Here is a 20,781-nt window from a genome sequence, read left to right on the forward strand (position 1 = left end):
GCCAGACTGCGCAGGCGTGTCGCGCTTGCGCAGTCTATAAAGGCTTCAGACAGAGTGATGCTCCCACGGTTATATTATAGATACCAACAAAAGTGGTTAATCTGGTTAGTCATATTGGACTGCTATTATTTTGAAAACCACTGTAAATATTAGATATTTAAAATAAAACCATTCGGAACAAATTGTTTTATTTTGAACGTTGCCAGAAAAATGAAAAAGCTATGTTTCTTTGAATGCAGCAAAGCAAAAAAAAAATGGGACAATGCCATGAAATAAAAATGGAAAATGCTTTTCATCATTTGCATTATTCTTTTTGACCATGGCTCTCACGAGCAGGGTCGTCTTATTTGCTTTCATTATTATATTGTTAACGTTGTTACTTATGACTTGTGTTTTGAAACCGTTAAACTGTAAAGCGCTGCGGAATATGTTGGCGCTACATAAATAAAGATGGTTAATATCAATTTTATGGCATCTTTAAGAATTGACCAATTTTTGGCAACAATAAGTGAGGAAAGACCATGAGGAGAGCAATTATAACCGATGGATCATCATGCAAGCTTGTGTTGGATATTTTTGCTTTACAATCCTAACAGAGCAGACAAGCATATTAAATTGAAAATAAAAACTAAAATCAAAAAACATTACATACAAACTTTATTAAAATATTTTGCAAGTAAAATACAGTAGAAATAGTAACTTACAGCAGCTGATGTGTTTCATTAATGAGAAGTAATTAAGAAAAATGTATGCCAAAGTGAGGGTTATGAATGCTTCAATGCTTACATTTTCCTTTTGTTTAAAAACAATTTATACAGCAATAAATTATATTTCTTCATTTATTATACTGCAGCAAGCAAGGCCAATTTTTCAGTGTATTACAGGTGATTTCTTGCGCCCGTATTATGGCTAAGTGTTGAAGATTAACTACACACAGTTTATTTCATACTTCCGTGCACCTATAATTATAAGCAAATCAGTGGGGACTCAACTCCCTCACCACCAGCCCCGAGAGGCACCAAGCTCAAGTGTCAGGAGTGCGCTTCGCTCCTGTCTGAGCATGAAATTAGTGAGGGGTGCGGATTCAAAAGAAAGCATAGGCTTGACAACTGTGTGTCCTATTGCATCTATCCTCTGCTCTGTGTGCATGCTCTGCAAGGAGTCAAGTACTCTGCTCGTAATTATACGGGGACACAAGTAGAATGTTTAGTTACTTTTTAATAACCCAAACTGACATCAGCATAGATCCATTTGTGCAATTTGCTTTTGGCTCTATCACAACAATACTGTTTACATGCAGTCCATACTTTAGCCCACATTTAGCATTTGTGAAGACCAGCCATGGAACTAGAATAGAAAGAATGTAGCTCGTTTCTGACGCCCTTCTCATTTTGACCTAAACATATTAATCCAAACTATTGTTGAGCAAAATATTGTAACTTGAAATTTTGGACTTTCTTTACCAAAGGAGGAACAAGAAAAAGTCCTTCACATTTTAGTTACTTTAAAACCATCTTTATGTTTTATCAACAGCATAAAATCCAAACCAGGATTTGTTCATATTGCCCACAACTAGGAAAAAATATAGAACGACGTGTATGCTACGCTTTTCAAATACTAACAATTCAGACTGACATCCTTCTGCAGTCAGAGAGTAGATATACTTTTATGTTGGTTGATTAGACCTAGGGTTCGAACTCTCAGTGGCGTGAAAGTACACTGTATATCGGTTAACTAAACTTGCCTAATCTTTTGAATGTGAAGTTAGGAAAAGATCTAAATAAAGTTTAGACCTAAAGAAGGAAATTGTAAACGAAGGGCCAAATTCATCATTTGTGATTAATTGAAGCCACCTTTCTTTTTTTTGTCTTGCGGTATTCCTTGACGTTTAATGTGCCAGTTTCTTCAAAAATGATAAACGCGTTCATGAATTTGAAGCAAAATCCAAAAATACTCTGTTTTTAACCAGTTACATACAACTTTAAGCACCAAGAGTCGAAAATCCTTTATAAAGTCTCAAAATGTGACAAATTGAAAAATCCTTTACAAACCTGATTTCAGGGGGTGACTGAAGGAAGATGTGCAAAAAAAGCGTAATTTGGTAAAAGTTGCATTTCATGAATCTGTCTAAAACAACTGTATAAATAAAGTTGTCAAGGAAGAATAAAAACAGACAAAAAAAAGAAAAATAGCTTAAAAAGTATTTTAAAACATACAAAATAAGGCGCAATTCGGAACCTCACTGAAAGGAGGAAACGTCGAATGATGAAACAACAATAATGAATCCGGACCTCAGTTTCATAAACTTTTCTGAACTTTACATGGAACATTTGTTGCTTTTCATCAAGCAGAGGTTCCCAACATTATTGCATCTTGTTAGCCATATTCAAATGAAAAAATAACGGAGACATATTAAACATAAATATGAAATTGTAAATCCTTGCAGATATTTTACCATTTGAATTATTACTATAAAGAGAATAAGGATATATCAGCAATATTACATCATATTCTTTAAAGGTTAGTGACTACCCTAAATCAGTTGCTGTTTTTGCCATAAATTTTTAAAGATAATGCCCCTAAAGAATCCCATATACTTTTTTCCCCAAAATTCATGTTGTTTTACACCTGCTTCACTTCCTATTGCCTGGCACAACCCTGTGGTCACAGCCATCACTTACTCTTTAGGATCCTCTCCTCCCATCATCACATGTGCTGGGCTGCATCCAGCACTGAGCACATCCCCTGTAAGTCTACCCACAGCCTGAGCACAATATTTGTCTAAGACACTGCTGCAGGCAAGTCACTATTCCAGTGTATAGAATTAACACACAACACCCCAGATCATAACCCTGACAAAGTTTTTCCCCAACTCACCCTCAATACCTAAACATATTCAATGCAATAGGATGGATGCATTAATATATACATTATATGGTGTATAGTGCGGGCTGTGTGAACATATAGACACTCTGCTGTACACATGCAAATACAAGGGAGAGGCCCAGAGAAAAATGAGTGAGCTGTGTCTGCTGCAATGTCCACAGATGCCAAGAATGCTGGAGAAAAGCGCTCTGCCCACTTAGCATCAAAAGTCACATGAATGATGTCACATCACATCCCAGAGCCAGGATATTTTATCACAGGAAGACAGGAGATTGTCAGCCAGGTATAATGTGACTAGGAGAGTATCTCACTTTATAGAAAGCAAAATATTTAGAAAATGGCCCAACTGTGCCAACTGGTTCACATGAAAGACTTATTCAAGTAGTGGCCAAACCCTAAGGAAAATCCAAGGTTATTAAAAAGAAAAAAAGGGAAGTAGTTGCCAACAGAAGCAAGTACCGGCCTTTTGGACCCAGCACCGGTCATTGACTGCTCCTTCCAGAGATTCAGCTACTGCCGGTCATCAGAGCACCAGTTTCTCTTCCTGCTGACAGGAATTACTGGTGTCATGCTGATTGACATCAGGCTTCTCCCAATTAGGCAGCAGACAGGTGGCTGTCAATCAGCACAACAACAGTAGTCCCACCCTGTCAACAAGAAGTGAAACTGCTGCTCTGTTGACAAGAAGTAGCTGAATCTCTGGCAGAAGCGGTCAATGAACCGTGCCGGATAGAACAGGCAGGTAGTTGCCTCTGTTAGCAACTACATGCCTTTTTTTAAACTTCCGGATATCCTCTTTAAGGAACAGCACAGCAAATGGCAAAGGTTAGGCTACAATTTATTTGCAACAGTCATCAAATTTAAAAGGTGCACGTAGCACAAGGTGTGGTAAATGACAAACAGCAATAAAAGCCAAAGAATGTGGCTGTGAGTCAAGAATCTGTAGTCTGGGTTGGTGGGTATGGAGACATCAGCAGTGCTGTGACTTCCTCAGCAACTTTCTTCGCCATTTATCCTATGCTTAACATATGGTGCTTTTTTTGCTATGGTTTCTTTTTAACCACACCACATGCACCTTTAACATATGATGACGGTCACAATAAAGTAATTAGAAGCATGACTGTTTCTTTTTCAAGTGTTGTTCTTTAACAATATAATGCAATCATGGTAACTGGATGAGCTACATGGGAAGCCCCCAGGGGTTTTGCACCCTAAAATAAATGTACGTGGACAGAGTAGTGCTGTATGAGCCTCAATCATAACATCTGCAATGCAATATTGTCAGTGAGGGTACTGTTTTGTCATCATAGGCGACGACTGCTATACATAATTCTGTATTCAGATCACAGTAAGTGGCCACAACAAGATTCAAGCATACATTATTAATCTCAAGATAGTTTCATAACATTGTTGTACTTTGGGATGTTTATCTCTATGGTATACTTGTAAAGACAAAAAAAAGTGACACGTTATTACCATGAGACTAGTGCTGAATCTAAAATCTGCTAGAACTTAGAAGCAAGTATAAAATCTGTGTCATTGAATGGATCTTCTAAAGTGTAATTGGTACATATGGCTCAGGAGGAGCTTGTGGTGCCTGATCATATACTGACATATTAGTAATATGCCTACTGTTCGCTAGAGTATACAGTATGTATAAAATGTCATGCCAACAACACTAATTACAGTAATTTAGTAATAAAACGTAGTGTACAGCCAAACAGGATTTGTCCTGAAAAAGGAGACTATTCTGGAAGCAATGCGCTGTAAACAGATACTGAAGGAACAATGTGAGACTAACATTCCGGGATCACAGAATCTGATAAAATTCTCTTTTTTAGTTGCTGCAGATCTAACAGTTTTCTCAGTTATAAATGCTGACTAAACCACCAACACGATCAATTGTGCAGTCAGGACGTTTTTAGTCAGAAAGGAGCAGGGACAGACAGAGCTCAAATATCAAGGACGCCATTACTGGAGGTTAGCTGGTCGTCTCAGAGAAATCTGCAGGAGTGCGTAGGCAGGCAGCCCAATAAGTGACACCTCCAGAATCAGGGTCTCTACCTCTGCACCATGCTGCCCTGAGGTAGCAAAATCCAACTCTGCAGCTGATACGAAAACATCCTCAAAACATTAAAGCTCCTTCTCTTTATTTTAATACAGTATAAATATAATGCAAAACATTTTTCATGGAAATTTTAAAACAGTCCAGTTTCCATCGTCTCCATTCCTTGCTTTCCGTTTCACATAAAGGATGGCCATAATATGTGAGTTTGCAAACCAGACAAGCACATCAGCAAAGATGTCATTCCATTGTTTGCTCCATAATGACTTGTAATTTTCTACTATTCGTATAGGTACATACTTCTAAGGGAATGTGTCACTACAGTGGCTAGATGGGGTGACAATATTTCAAGGTTTCGGATTAGATGTTAAACTTTTTTCTGCAGTTTAGCTAATAAAAACTACCATTTAGCACTCAGAAATACAGTATAAGCAACATGGTAATATGCTGCAAAATGTCATTTTTTATGTAACCATCACAGTCAATATATATAATTGTGAAGATTAAGATAAAGACTTGTGTATATATGCATGCACAAGTATATTTGTCTTAGTCTTCAAAATTTTATCTTTATAAACTGAATTTTTTTTATATCTTGAACAGTCTAAATCTTTTTATTTTGTTTTTAACAAAAAAAATATATTTCTCCCCTTTGAACAACGTTAACCATTAAACCCTCCCCCAAAGTCCTATGATTAAGAAAAGAATCCACACTATAAATCCATATTTCCCTTCAGTGGAATTATACATTATTATTTTGTATTGAGCTCATTTTCCAGTTCCATAAGTTTGCGGGAGGCTTTTACTTTATTGGAAACATCTTGGCCCTGGGAAAAGAGACGCTGGCGTTCCTTAAAAGTCAAGCTTTCTGGGGCTCCCCCAGTATTGGCGAGATCACCTTCCTGGCTGTACAAAAAAAAGGGGATTTAGAATAAAAGAAGAAGAAACCAGTGGAAATCTGAAGACAAATACTTATCCGTTTACCTGTTCAACCTTTTGTCTCTTAAATCCTTGTACATTTCGGTGTTTCCAACTACCACATTTGTTGATCCAGAGTAAGAATTTGACCCTAGTAATAAAAAATAGTTTTAAAGAACATTTATTTCAAGCACAAAATAGGTTTGATCATATTTATTGTTTCAGGCACTGTTTACACTAGAAACCCCGATGCGGATGAGAACAGAGTCTAAGAATTCTGCAAACATGCTTTATATACCACGGATTAGTTTGTCATTTTTATCTCTTCCAATAATAGGGGATATCTACCAGCTCAAAAAAAAAGTGAGTGGCTAACTAGAGAAAAAACAAAAACATATCACAATATTTGTATTTTTGTTTGCTGCTTTTAACAACCCAAAACATGAATGTGCTGCATTTTTGGGTTCTGTAAAAAAAAAAAAAATGAAAAAAAAAATCTGATATTTCATTACAAAAACATGACACAAATATGAAGAAAGCCTAATTCACACCTATAAAATACAGCTGTGAAAACAAAAGTATAGTTGAGTTTTCAAAAAAGTCATTTAAATAAGGGTTACAATAATAAACAATATTTTCAAATCTTCCGCTCTGATTGCTCCGTAATCCTAATCTAGATTTTTCAGAACACAAGTTCACGTCAGCCAAACTGTGGTCTGAGAAGCGACATCACTAAAGTTGACACTTCATGGCGTGATTTACAGTTATCGTCCACACAGCACAACATTGCAAAAAGCTCTGTGAACAAAGACTCCAGGACAGGGCAGAGCAGAGCACTGCAGTGCGCAGGTGCGGGACCTCTCTGACCTGTTCCGGTGCCTGCGCTTTTCAGTGCTCCGGAGCCAGAGTCGCGACGGGAAGCAAAGAAGAGGACGTTATCGCTAGAAGATGGGAGGCGCCGAACTGGACCGCGACACCCATCGGACCGGACCCCCCCTGGGTGAGTATAATATAACTAGTTTTTCTTCTCTTTCAGGTTACATCAGGGGGCTTATCTACAGCATTCTGTAATGCTGTAGATAAGCCCCTGATGGGGGTGCCGGCAGCTTATATGCCAAAAAATAGGTGACAGATTCCCGTTAAACTAGGATCTGAGGGAGAAAAGGTAGCTGTGGAAATAAGGGGATAGATAGAGTAGACAGAAAGTGAGACAATAGGTGTCGATGAGAATTTAGGGGGGCTGTGACATGCAAAGAAAATAGGGAGGTGAGAAGGAGTAATAAATGTGCTAATAGTATTAAATGTCTCCTGGTAAATGCAAGAAGTCTTACAATCAAAATGTATGAATTGGAGGCTTGTAGGTCAGCCACAGAATACAATGTGGTGGGCATTAAGGAAACCTGGCTGAAAGAAAGCCATGACTGGGTGACAAGTGTAGAGAGGGTTACATTACAATTAGAAAGGACAGGAAACATGAAAAAAAAAGCGAAGGGGTGTGTATTTTTGTTAGGTCCAACCTAAGACTTGCGCTCAATAACAACATTGGGGGGAGCTGCGACAATGTAGAGTAAGTATGGGTAAATGTACTGGCGGATGGTAATTGTGGAAAGCTGCTAGGATGAAATGCTGCAACAAATTACAAATGGCAGAAAATAACAGGGTCCTGATTATGGGGAATTTAAATTATCTGGGCATTCAATGGGATATAGAATTTTCTGGCTGTGCTAGTAATGTTCAATACATTTCAAAATCATTGCAAAGGAGAAATGGAAAAACCTTGAACTTTAGGAAAGACAATTTCAACAAATTAAGGGATGGGCTTAAATGGAATCTGTCACCACAAATCCTTCCAGTAAGTCTGATATCAGATGCCTGGTTATTGAGAAATCCTCTTTTATCTCTGTATATACAGTAGTGTTCAAATAATAGCAGGCCAATATGACTATCCAGATTCATTACTGTTTTTGGTACAAATTATATTACCATATGTCAAACAATTTACCAGTAAGTACAGACTCAGCATTCATGATCTGCATGGTTTTGCGTCTGTGTATGAGGCTAGGATCACATAGGCGAGGAATATGGCCGAGTATTAAGGAGCGGAGCGTGCGGCCGCATAGCAATACATGGAGCCTCACGCTCCACTCCCGAGTGTCGGCGGCAGTGCCAGGTAATAACATGCGAGACTCGGCCGTATTCCTCGCATGTGTGATCCTGGCCTTAGAATAATTAATTAAAAGGGGGTGTGTTCAAAATAATAGAAGTGGGGAGTTCAATTTAGTGAGGTCAAATCATTCTATGAAGAAACAGGTGTGAATCAGGCGGCCCTTATTTAAGGGTGAAGCCAGCACATGTTGTACATGCATTTCTCCTTGAAATATGGGTCATTCGAGACATTGTTCAGAAGAACAGTGTACTTATAAAGTTGATTGGAGAGGGTAAAACTTATAAAGAAGTGTAGACAGATAGGCTGGTCAGCTAAAATGATTGCCAATGCTTTAGAATGGAAAGCCAAACCAGAGAGACGTGGAAGAAAATGGAAGACTACCATGGATGGAAGAATAGCCAGAATGGCAAAGGCTTGGCCAATGATCAGCTCCAGTCAGTCTCATGTTACTTGTGAGCACTGTGACAGTTAGAAGACCCCTGCGTGAAGCTAATCTCTTAGCAAGAAGTCCCCGAAAAGGCACACTGTTAAAAAAAGGCATGTACTGAAGTGGATACAATATTCCAAAGGACACATCAACTGGCCTAAAGGGAAATGGAGAAACATTTTGTGGACTGATGAAAGTAATTCCAAGGGCCACAGAGTTCATCAGACGACCCCCAAACTCTGCATTCAGGCCACAGTACACTCTGAAGACAGTGAAGCATGGTGGTGCAAGCATCGTAATATGGGCATGTTTCTCTTACTATGGTGCCTGACCTACAGGTGCTTCTCACTAAATTAGAATATCATCAAAAAGTTAATTTATTTCAGAAACAGAGTGATCTATTAAGTGATTATTTCTGTTACGATTGATGATTATGGCTTACGGCCAATTAAAACCCAAATAGATCACTTTGTTAGTAAAGACTCTATATATGAGTTTCACTTTTTGTATTGAAGAACTGAAATAAACTGACTTTTTGATGATATTCTAATTTTGTGAGAAGCACCTGTATTTACCGCATACCAGGGATCATGGACCAGTTTGCACATATTAAAATACTTGAAGAGGTCATGTTGCCTTACGCTGAAGAGGCTACGCCCTTGAAATGGGTGTTTCAACAAGACAACCACCCTAAACACACCAGTAAGGGCCCCGTCACACATAACGACTCACCAGCGATCCCGACAACGATATGAACTTTTCAGGATCGCTGGTGTATCGCTACATGATCGCTGGTGAGCTGCCAAACAGGCAGCTTCACCAGCGATCAGCACCAGCGACGACGAGCACGCGGCATCGCTGCGTACCTTAGTTACCAGCGCGCTGGTGCAGGGAGCTGGTAACCAAGGTAAACAGCGGGTTATAAGCACCGCGCGGCGCTTAGAAACCTGCTGTTTACCTTGGTGACCAGCTCCTGCTCGCTGATCTCCCGCCTGCCAGACACAGCGATGCATGCTGGCCAGCGGGAGACCAGCGATCAAAAAAATGTCCAGGCCATTCGAGCACGATCAGCGATACCAGGGGGGCCGGTCGCTGATAGGTGTCACACACAGCGATCTCGCTGTTGAGATCGCTATTGCGTCACAAAACTTGTGACTCAGCAGCGATCTCGCTAGCAAGATTACTGTGTGTGACGGGGGCTTTAACTAGCAAAATCTTGGTTCCAGTCCAACAAAATTGAGATTATGGAGTGGCCAGCCCAATCCCTGGACCTTAATCCAATAGAACACTTGTAGGTGACATAAAAAATTCTGTTTCTGAGGCAAAGCCAACAAATGCCCAAAAATTGCGGGATGTAGACAAAGCATCTTGGGCTGGAATAACAGCTGACAGGTGCCAGAAGTTGGGTGACTATGCAACATAGATGTGAAGCAGTTCTAAAACCCTGGGGGTATACAACTAAATATCAGGTTAGTGATTCACAGGAAAGCTTAATCCTCAAAAAATAGTATATATTGTGAGTTTGAAAAAACAAATGCAGACACTGCTATTGCATTTTTTTTTTTAGAACAGACGAATGTTCACTTTTTGCTATTTTCTGTAAAAGTAGTTAAAAAATTATATACATTTCTCTTCATGTTTTGAATTAGAAAACAGCGTGCAATGTTCCCAATGCATGGAAATAAAAACTAGTATAAAGATTTTGTGATTAACTCATGTTTTTGAACATATTGCTATTATTTTGAATACTATTGTAAATGACCTCTTCCAGGCTCTGGGGAGGATGTTGCCTGGAAGGTAACTTGGCCTCTAGAGCTTATCTAATATATAAAGCTCAAGTGTGTGTATGTATGTATGTGTGTGTGTATGTCCGGGATTGGCATCCGCACTGTTGCAGCTACAGCCACAAAATTTGGCACAGTCACACGTCTGGACCCTGAGAGCGTCCCAGGCTATGTTGTGAGGCAAAATTTAAACCCCGCGCGTTCCAATTCACCAAACAATTTTGCCCCTATCTACATAATGGGGAAAAAGTGTGTGTGTATCAAGCCCCGCCCCTCATTATGATGTCATAATGGTTGCCATGGCGACACTGATGTCATCATAGGTTGCAAGCCCCGCCGCTCATTATGATGTCATAATGGTTGACTATAGGATGGAGGATGTGTGATGGGTATATGGGCACTGGACTATGGGATGGAGGATATGTATGATGGGTATATGGGCACTGGACTATGGGATGGAGGATATGTATGACAGGTATATGGGCACGGGACTATGGGATGGCGGATATGTATGATGGGTATATGGGCACGGGACTACGGGATGGAGGATATGTATGATGGGTATATGGGCATGGAACTATGAGATGAAGGATGTGTGATGGGTATATGGGGACTCGACTATGGGATGGCGAATATGTATGATGGGTATATGGGCATGGGACTATGGGATGGAGGATGTGTGATGGGTATATGGGCATGGGATGGAGGATAATTATAACTTGCTATAACTAACCACAGTTAGTTACTATGCCCAGGCAGCGCCAGGCTCTTCAGCTTGTTTTAAATAAAACGGGTGTGGTCAGTGTGAAACAAGTAACTAACACCGACCAGGAGAGTTTAATTTGTCTTCTTGCAAACACATTTTTGCTTCTCTCTCAGCTTGGCTGTATTGCAACAATATTGCAACCCTGTCTGCCTGTGAGATGGCCAATGAAGCTGAGAGGAACCTGTAGATGTGTCAGTTATAACCACACACAGCTCTGCAGTGAGATCAGGAGAGCGGCCATTACACACCACACTGGTAACTCCTCCTTCAAGTAAAATAAGCTGTGGAGGAAGAGTTATCTTTCAGACAACATCCTCCCTATAGCCTGGAAGAGGTCAATATATAAAGTGATAAAAAATGATTTCTCAATGAGGCATCTGACATGAGACATATAGGGATACCTTTCTTCAGCAGTCTATAACCTGTATGGCCATATCAATAGTTTAAAAAGGTCAAATGCTCTGACAGATTCCCATTAAACGTGAAGACTGGGACTATGTCCTGGTAACTGGAGATACTGAACATACTGTATTTTTCGGACTATAAGACGCACCGGACCGTAAGATGCACCTAGGTTTTAGAGTAGGAAATAAGGAAAAAAAAACTGAAGCAAAAAATGTGGACAATTCTGTACTTAATATCCCCTATCCTGGTAAATATGGTCCATTCATCCCTATCCTCATACACATGACCCCTCATCCCTATCCTGGAATTCATGGCTCCCTCATCCCTATCCTGGTATGCATGGCCTCCCTACCCCTATCCTAATATGCATGGCCCTTATCCCCATCCTGGTATGCATGCCTCCTCATCCCTTAGCCTGGTATGCATAGCCCCCCAGCCCTATCCTGGTAGGAATGGTCCCCCCACATCCTTATCCTGGCAGGAATAATAGTCTTCATCCCTATACTGGTATGCAGGGTCCCCATCCTTATCCTAGTATGCAGGGCCCCATCCTTAACCTGGTACGATTGGCCCCCATCCCAGTCCTGGTATGATTGGCCCCATCCCAGTCTTGGTATGCATGGCCCCATCCTTATCCTGGTAAGATTGGCCCCATCCTTATCCTGGTAAGATTGGCCCCATCCTTACCCTGGTATGCATGGCTCCATCCTTAGCCTGGTATGCATGGCCCCATCCCATTCCTGGTATGCAAGGCCCCATCAGAAAAGATGAAAGAAACAAACCATTACATTTACCTTCCTCCGCTCCCTCGTAGTATCCTGCTCCGTTCCCAGTAGCTGCTTAATGCTTGTAAGCAGCGCATGGCAGGGACGTCATGCGCTGCTCAAAAGCAGAGCACAGCGTCCGGAATACTCACTGGGACTGTTCATTGCAGAGAGCAGTGAGTATTCATTCCCCTTCAGTAGTGTGCAGTGTCAGCCATCAGCTACCTGCTACTATCGGCGGTCACATGTGCCAATACTTAAGAGAAATGAATATTCAGAATGCATACCAGGAATGGGATGGGGCAAATCATACCAGGATGGGGCCAATAATACCAGGATAAGGATGGGACCAATCATACCAGGACTGGGATGGAGCCCATCATACCAGAATAAGGATGGGACCAATCATACCAGGACTGGGATGGAGCCCATCATACCAGAATAAGGATGGGACCAATCATACCAGGAACGGGATGGGGCCAATCATACCAAAATAAGGATGGGACCATGCATACCAGGAACAGAATGGGGCCAATCATACCAGGATGCCAAAAAGAAATGACTATTCATTGCCCTCCAAGCCAATGGGCCAGGCATGCAGTGAATATTAATTTCTCATTTCTTGTAGATTGTGAGCCTTCGTGGGCAGGGTCCTCTCTCCTTCTGTACCAGTTATGACTTGTATTGTTTAACATTATTGTACTTGTTTTTATTATGTATACCCCTCCTTACATGTAAAGCGCCATGGAATAAATGGCGCTATAACAATAAATAATAATATTAATTTCTCTTTAGCAGCGGGCACAGGAATTAGCAGCAGCCGCCGACCCCTGCCTCTGTGACCCGCTGCTCCGCCAAAACCACTCCCCCACCACAACAAGAGCCAGTACATCCGGACTATAAGACATCCCCCCCATTTTCCTCCACATTTTGGGAGGAAAAAAGTGTGTCTTATAGTCCGAAAAATAGGGTAAATGTGGCATGTTTAAAGTGAACCGGTCAGCAGGATTGTGCTGTGTAACCTACAGACACTGTCAGGTCGGCGCCATTATACTGATTACAATGATACCTTAGTTGATGAAATCCATCTTGTGGTTGTTGCTTAGTCTTTTATTTTCAGTTTTGAGTTAATGACATGCCCGTGCTCCGAGGCAGACTGTGTGTGTGTGGGGGGTCTTCATGTGGTTCCAATTTTATATACTGCATATAATAGTTTTGGCATTGAAAAAAATTCTTTTACTACAGGAAAATCTTTCTATTACACAAATTATCGGTCCCAGTTTATGGCAGGGCCTAACAAGCCAAAATAGCCAGCAGACCGAATGCTATTGCTTAGCCTTTCGTTGTCCTAGAATCTAACCAACCATCTGGATGCCGTTGTCACTATTAACAGTGGAATCTAGAGGATTAAACAGCAATGATTGGTGCTGGGAGCTGACAATTGCTGCTGTTGTAGCAACTCAGCTCCTGAGCCACTCTATCCCTGCACCGTAAATGTACAACAGCTTGAGGGAACTCCTTAAAAATTAAATGTAAAATTATATTCAACTAAAACTGCAAGTTTAGATCTAGATATCTTTATTTAATGCACAACTACCGTATTTTTCGGATTATAAGACACATTTTTTACCCAAAAATATTTTTGGGAAAATGGGGGTGAGTCTTATAGTCGGAATATACTTACAAATACTGTGGCGGCAGCAGGAGTCGGGCGATTCTGCGGCAGTGCCGGTCCAAGGCTGCCGGGCGATGATCACACTCCCTCTCTAGACTTGTGTGGCTGGTGCAGCAGGTTCGGCGGTCGTGCTCTGTGGTAAGGGGGGGGGGCTCCGCCGGCATTTTGTGAAAGTCCAGAGGCTCGCACATCCATTGCTGCGATACGGTGGCCTCCGGGAAAATGGCCATCAGGGGCAGCACATGCTCAGATTGAGATCTCGGTAACAAGATCTCATCTCCTGAGATCTCAAGATGAGATCTCGATGCCGAGATCTCAATCTGAGCATGCGCTGCCCCTGGTGGCCATTTTCCCGGAGGCCACCGTATTGCAGCAATGGATCTGCGGGCCTCCGGGCTCTCACAAGACGCCGGTGGAGCCCCGAGCACTACTACCGAACTTGCCGCACCAGTCTGGGATAGAATTTCCCGGAGGCCACGGCACCTGCTGCACCAGCCTGGGGTGGGAGTCATATCGCCGGACCACCAAACATCTCCTGTGACCCTGCTCCACAAGCGCTGCTGATCCCCCCCCGGGTAAGCTGAATTTGGACTGTAAGACGGACACATTAATTTTTTTCCCTATTTTCCTTCTGAACATTTGGGGTGCGTCTTATGGTCCGGTGCGTCTTATAGTTCGAAAAATATGGTATTTTTTTCACACAAACAGGGGTTATGCCCTTCCTTCTTAGCTCTATTCATATTCCCCATCATAGTTTAACGCATACATGTCAAACCCTGGCCTACAGATCAAATCTAGCACTCAGAATGACTATATTTGGCCCACAATGCCATATGGAGAACTATGTGGGGCTATTATTCTGAATGGAAGATTATGTGGGACTATTATTCTGAAAGGAGGACTACGTGGGGCCCATTATACTGTGTGGAGGGCTGTATGGGGATCATAGTTGTGTCACCATACTTTACTAGGGGAGTTGAGGGTGAAAGGTAGAGTAGTGTCATCATGTTGTGGGTGTGGAGTGTACTGTGGAGGAATTAGCTGTGTAGGTATCATACTGTGTTTAGGGGGCACTTTTGTTGGCAACATACTTTATTGGGGCAATGAAAGTGCAATATAGCTTCATGTATCTCTATACAGCGTTCACTGGCCAGCCAACGCACTGCGGTCCGATGTCGACTTATATGACCACCTGATAGCACTGTAATACTAAAATAAAAGTGTCTCTTGTACGTCTTTACCACATATGTGCTGTATGACGATTAGTCATCAGTTCAGTTTCTGGCTGTAAGCACGGCCTATACTCCCAACCCCATATGCAGTCTGTGACTGCTTTGTGGATAAAATCATTATGTAATAAATTTGAAAATACTACTATAACAGCAAGAGCATTGAAAAAGGTTAATGGAAATATTATAAATAAACACCTTTTTATGTTAAGACAAATTCAGTAACAGGTGGCATTTCCCTTTAGACCTTCTGACATGATCCAATATGTAGCATGAATACAAATGCCTTCCTGAATTATTTGCATAGTGGAAGCCTACATATACAGTAAATACATACACGAGAGATTTTATCTAAAGCACATCTCATGCATTTTTGTGCAGTATTTTTTAGACAGTCTCAAGGGGATATTTTCTGGCTTTGGCTTACAAAATAAACTGCATCAAAAGTTTCATGAGTTTCAAATCTACAGATGCTCCTAAACATTAGAGAAATGTTGGCTGAACCAGACGATGTACCGTGGCTATTTACAGCTGCTTTTATTACGCTAACCATAATGTAAGTTTATCTTTCCTGTAAGTCACATTCTATGAGCTAACCTCAAAGAGAACACGCTACTTAGCAGAAAAAACATTAGTCATTAAAATACCTGCGCCCCTCTGATTTTGCCTCTTTAATCCCTCTTGTGTTGCATCACTATTGCGGACAGAGTCACACTTACTGCTTTTTACAAACATCAGGCCTTGCAATATTGAGCGTCATACTGTGCTTCCAATTTCCTACATGTGTGTTTTCTAGCAGCTTCAGGAATCCTCCTGCTTGGTGCTGGCGTCTAATGGTCCTCCCCATAGATGTCCGTAATATGTGTGCAATATGTCACATCTCTACCTAGATGCCAAATAGCTGTTTCTTCAGAGTTTTCTCTTTCACTAGGACTAGGGGCAGTGAATTTTGATTAGTAGCACCACTCCACAGCTGCAATTAAAAAAAAAAAAAAAATATAAAAAACCCCACTGGAGAGGTGCTTTAACCCCTTCACTACCAAGGGTGGTTTGCACGTTAACTCCCGGGCCAATTTTTACAATTCTGACCACTGTCCTTTTATGAGGCCATAACTCTGGAACGCTTCCATGGATCCCGGTGATTCTGACATTGTTTTCTCGTGACATATTGTACTTCATGTTAGTGGTAAAATTTCATTCATATAATTTGAGTTTATTTGTGAAAAAAACGGAAATTTGGCGAAAATTTTGAACATTTCGCAATTTTCCAAATTTCAAATTTTATGCCCTTAAATCACAGAGATATGGCACACAAAAAACTTAATAAGTAACATTTCCCACATGTTTACTTTACATCAGCACAATTTTGGCACCAACATTTTTCTTTATTAGGAAGTTATAAGGGTTATAAGGGTTAAAAGTTGACCAGCGATTTCTCATTTTTGCAACACCATTTTATTTTTACGGACCGCATCACATTTGAAGTCACTTTGAAGGGTCTATATGATAGAAAATACCCAAAAGTGACACCATTCTAAAAACTGCACCCCTTAAGGTGCTCAAAACCACATTCAAGGAGTTTATTAACCCTTCAGGTGCTTCACAGGAATTTTTTGAATATTTAAAAAAAAATATGAGCATTTAACTTTTTTTCACAAAAAAAATACTTCAGGTTCAATTTTTTTTATTTTACCAAGGGTAACAGGAGAAATTGGACTGCAAAAATTATTGTGCAATTTGTCCTGAGTACGCTGATACCTGATATGTGGGGGGGAACCACTGTTTCGGTGCATGGCAGAGCTCAGAAGGGAAGGAGCGCCGTTTGACTTTTACAATGCAAAATTGGCTGGAATTCAGATCGGACGCCATGTCACGTTTGGAGAGCCCCTGATGTACCTAAACAGTGGAAACCCCCCCCACAAGTTACCCCAAGGAACTTATCTAGATATGTGGTGAGAACTTTGAACCCACAAGGGCTTCACAGAAGTTTATAACGTACAGCGGTACAATTAAAAAATCATATTTTTTCCACAAAATTATCTTTTCACCCCCAATTTTTATTTTCCCAAGGGTAACAGGACCCTAAAAGTTATTGTACAATTTGTCCTGAGTACGCTGATACCCCATGTGTGGGTGTAAACGACTATTTGGGCGCATGGCAGAGCTCGGAAGGGAAGCAGCGCCATTTGACTTTTTTGTCTGGAATTGAGATCGGACACCATGTCACGTTTGGAAAGCCCCTGATGTACCAAAACAGTGGAATCCCCCCACAAATGACACCATTTTGGAAACTAGACCCCCCAAGGAACTTATCTAGATGTGTGGTGAGAACTTTGAACTCCCAAGTGCGTCACAGAAGTTTATAACGCACAGGCGTAAAAATAAAAAAATCATTTTTTTTCCACAAAAATGATATTTTTGCCCCCAATTTTTTATTTTCCTATGGGCAACAGGAGAAATTGGACCCCAAAAGTTGTTTTGCAAATTGTCCTGAGTAGGATGATATGAGGGGGTAAAACACTGTTTGGGTGCATGGCAGAGCTTGGAAGGGAAGGAGCACCATTTGACTTTTTCAACGCAGAATTGGCTGGAATTGAGATCAGACGCCATGTTGCGTTTGGAGAGCACCTGAAGTGTGCAAATAGTGGAAACCCCCAATTCTAACTCCAACCCTAACCCCAACACACCCCTAACCCTAACCCTAGCCCTAACCCCAACGGGAAAATGGAAATCAATACATTTTATTAATTTTTCCCTATCTAAGGCTGGTTTCACATTAGCGCTTTTTAAGCGCACGCACGGCCGGGGGTAGCTCCGCCCCCGAGCCGGCTCTCTGCCCGGCGTGCCCGCCCCTTGCTTGTAGCGCCGCCTCCTAGCGCACAGCGGCGCCTGCGATCGGCGCACCCTATCTTTTGACGGTGCGCCGTGCGCGCCAAAATCCGAAAAGTTTGATTTTGGCGCGCACGGCGCACCGTCAAAAGTGCGCAGCGCAGGTCAAAGCGCAACTAGCGCACGATCTGCGCACCCTATGCTAAAGATAGGGTGCGCCGATCGCAGGCGCCGCTGTGCGCTAGGAGGCGGCGCTACAAGCAAGGGGCGGGCACGCCGGGTAGAGAGCCGGCTCGGGGGCGGAGCTACCCCCGGCCGTGCGTGCGCTTAAAAAGCGCTAATGTGAAACCAGCCTAAGGGGGTGATAACGGGGGGTTTGATTTACTATTTATGGCGGTATTTATATTTGGCAGCTGTCACACGCTAAATAGGCTTTTTATTGTAAAAATAGTTTTTGCATCACCACATATTGAGTGCTATAATTTTTCCATATTTTGACCCACCGAGTCATGTGAGGTCTTATTTTTTGCGGGACGAGTTGACGTTTTTATTGGTATCATTTTCGGGCACGTGACATTTTTTTGATCGCTTTTTATTTTGTTTTTTGGGACGCAGAATTTACAAAAACCAGCGTTTCATGAGTTTCTTTTGGGTGGTGTGTTTACGCCGTTCCGTGTGCGATAAAATTGATAAACGGTTTTCTTCTTCGGGTCAGTACAGTTACAGCGATACCTCATTCATGTGGTTTTTTTATGTTTTGGCGCTTTTATGCAATGAAAACAATTTTATATAAAAAATAATTATTTTTGCATCGCTTTATTCTGCGAGCTATAACTTTTTTATTTTTTCGCTGATGCTGTATGATGGCCCGTTTTTTGCAGGACAAGATGACATTTTCAGCGGTACCATGGATATTTATATGCATCTTTTTGATTGCGCGTTATTGCACTTTTTGTTCGGTGGTATGATAATAAATCATTTTTTGCTTTGTTTTTTATTTTTATTTTTTAAGGGGTTCGCTTAAGGGGTTAACCAATGGGACAGTTATATAGGGCGGGTCGTTACGGACGCAGCGATACCAAATATGTGTACTTTTGTTTGTTTTTTTATTTCCAAAAAATGAATTTATTGGGGAATATGTATATATATATTTTTTTAATTTATTTAGCGATTTTTTTAAAATTATTTTTACACTATTTTTTTTTTTTACTTTATTACAATGTCCCAGGGGGGACATCACTGTCCTGTCACATCACAGATCAGCGATCTGTCACAGGCAGTGCTGCAGGCTTCCTCATGCCTGCGCTCTGCGGGCAGTGAGGAAGCCAGGTTCCTGCAGGCCCCCGGAGGTCCCCGCCGCCATATTGGATCCGGGGACCTGCAGGAAAGGAGCCCCCCGCAGCAGCGCTGCACATTGCGCTGCCGTGGGAGGCTCAGGGAAGCACGGAGGGAGCCCCCTCCCTGCCGATGCTTCCCTTTAACCCCCGGTACACCGCGATCGTGTTTGATCGTGGTGTACAATGGGTTAACATGTCGGGGGCGGTCCGTGACCTCCCCTGACACATTGTGCCGGGTGTCAGCTATGATAATTAGCTGACACCCGGCCGTGATAAGCGGCGCTCACCACGTGGGCGCTGCTTATCGCTATGACGTAATATTCCGTCCATGGTAATTAGGGCTCAGGGCACATGGACGGAATATTACGTCCAATGAAGGAAAGGGGTTAAACTCCATAAAAAAAACTGAATTTAGTAACTATGACTAATAAAAAAAAATGTGCATTAATAAAAATACAGAAAGAACCTGACAACTCATATATGGAGTCAGCTGCGCACCTGTACCCTTCACAGTGGCTCCCCATCTTGCTAACTGCGGCTTATGCAACATTCGCGCAACCCCACAGCATAGGCGGAATGTGAGAAATCTTGTAGCCATGAATAAAAGGGCATAACAGGGACTTCATTCTCACGCCATGACAGCATGGCTACTGAACACCGCAACATTCCAGTGCCGCTGCAATCATTTCACTGCCATTAAGAACAGTCATGCAGGTGAAATAGCAGTTTCCCAGAAAGTGATGTACAGGAAGCAGTAAAAGGCAGCAGAGTCAGGACCACAGTTTGGCTGCTAAGTGGAAATGGAACCTAATGTAAAATGACCGCATACTAAAGTGTAATAATGCGCAGTTCCTCACCCCGCATCAATGTCAGGAAGGGGTTAATTAAAAATTCTCAGGAAACTTGTTGTTCACTATAAAGATACTCAAATTAAGGCCACATTCGCACATTTGTGAGAAACGGACAATTATGCGTATGCTCTTCTTTCACTGAAGCATGTAGACGGTCTCACCTTAATTTTTCCATCAACTCTTAACAATGGATCAGCTAAAAACTGTTGAAACGCACAAAACTGTAAAACTGAATCAGAAAGCATGTCTTGCATGAATTCTACAGATCTCATAGACTAATGGCAGAATCTGATCCACAAAACTGATGAGAGTAAGACCTGCTGAGTCTCGCGCACCGCAGACACCGATCTGTTTTTAAAACACGTGTGTATGGATGACAACAACGCTATGGCTGTGTGCTGGCAAAAAATAAAAATATGCAAATAAAGTCCGTGGAGCCTCATTTAAGAGTCTCAAACACGGGACTAGCCAGATCTTCCTCCAGGGAAGGAGGGTTTCCGAAAGGAGCCACTCCTTGGCTGGGTCCTTCCCTGGAGGAAGATCTGGCTAGTCTCGTGTTTGAGACTCTTAAATGAGGCTCCATGGACTTTACATGCATATTTGTATTTCCCAGGGAGCAATGCACCTAGGATTTCACTGATTGAGCGCCTTTGCCGGCTGCCGCAGTGTTTTCTTTGA

The 20,781-nt window shown here is 41.8% G+C and overlaps 1 protein-coding gene across 20 annotated transcripts in view; it reads right to left on the reverse strand.

Annotated features, from left to right (window-relative positions):
• Positions 1-640: 640 nt before the first annotated feature.
• The window catches only part of AFDN (afadin, adherens junction formation factor), a 647,761-nt gene continuing 627,620 nt past the window's right edge, over positions 641-20,781 (reverse strand). For 19 of the 20 annotated variants that reach the window (XM_073551829.1, XM_073551831.1, XM_073551836.1 and 16 more), the window contains 2 exons: positions 5,936-6,020; positions 641-5,857 (listed from right to left, as the gene is read on the reverse strand). In XM_073551829.1, the coding sequence (XP_073407930.1) occupies positions 5,704-5,857; positions 5,936-6,020 (239 nt within the window). In that variant the 3' untranslated portion in view covers positions 641-5,703. The remainder of the gene's footprint in view (positions 5,858-5,935; positions 6,021-20,781) is intronic. The other variant, XM_073551833.1, reaches the window with a different exon arrangement.

Source organism: Dendrobates tinctorius, unplaced genomic scaffold (genome assembly GCF_039654945.1).
Source record: "Dendrobates tinctorius isolate UK_male_01 unplaced genomic scaffold, ASM3965494v1 ptg000181l, whole genome shotgun sequence".
Lineage (NCBI taxonomy): Eukaryota > Metazoa > Chordata > Amphibia > Anura > Dendrobatidae > Dendrobates > Dendrobates tinctorius.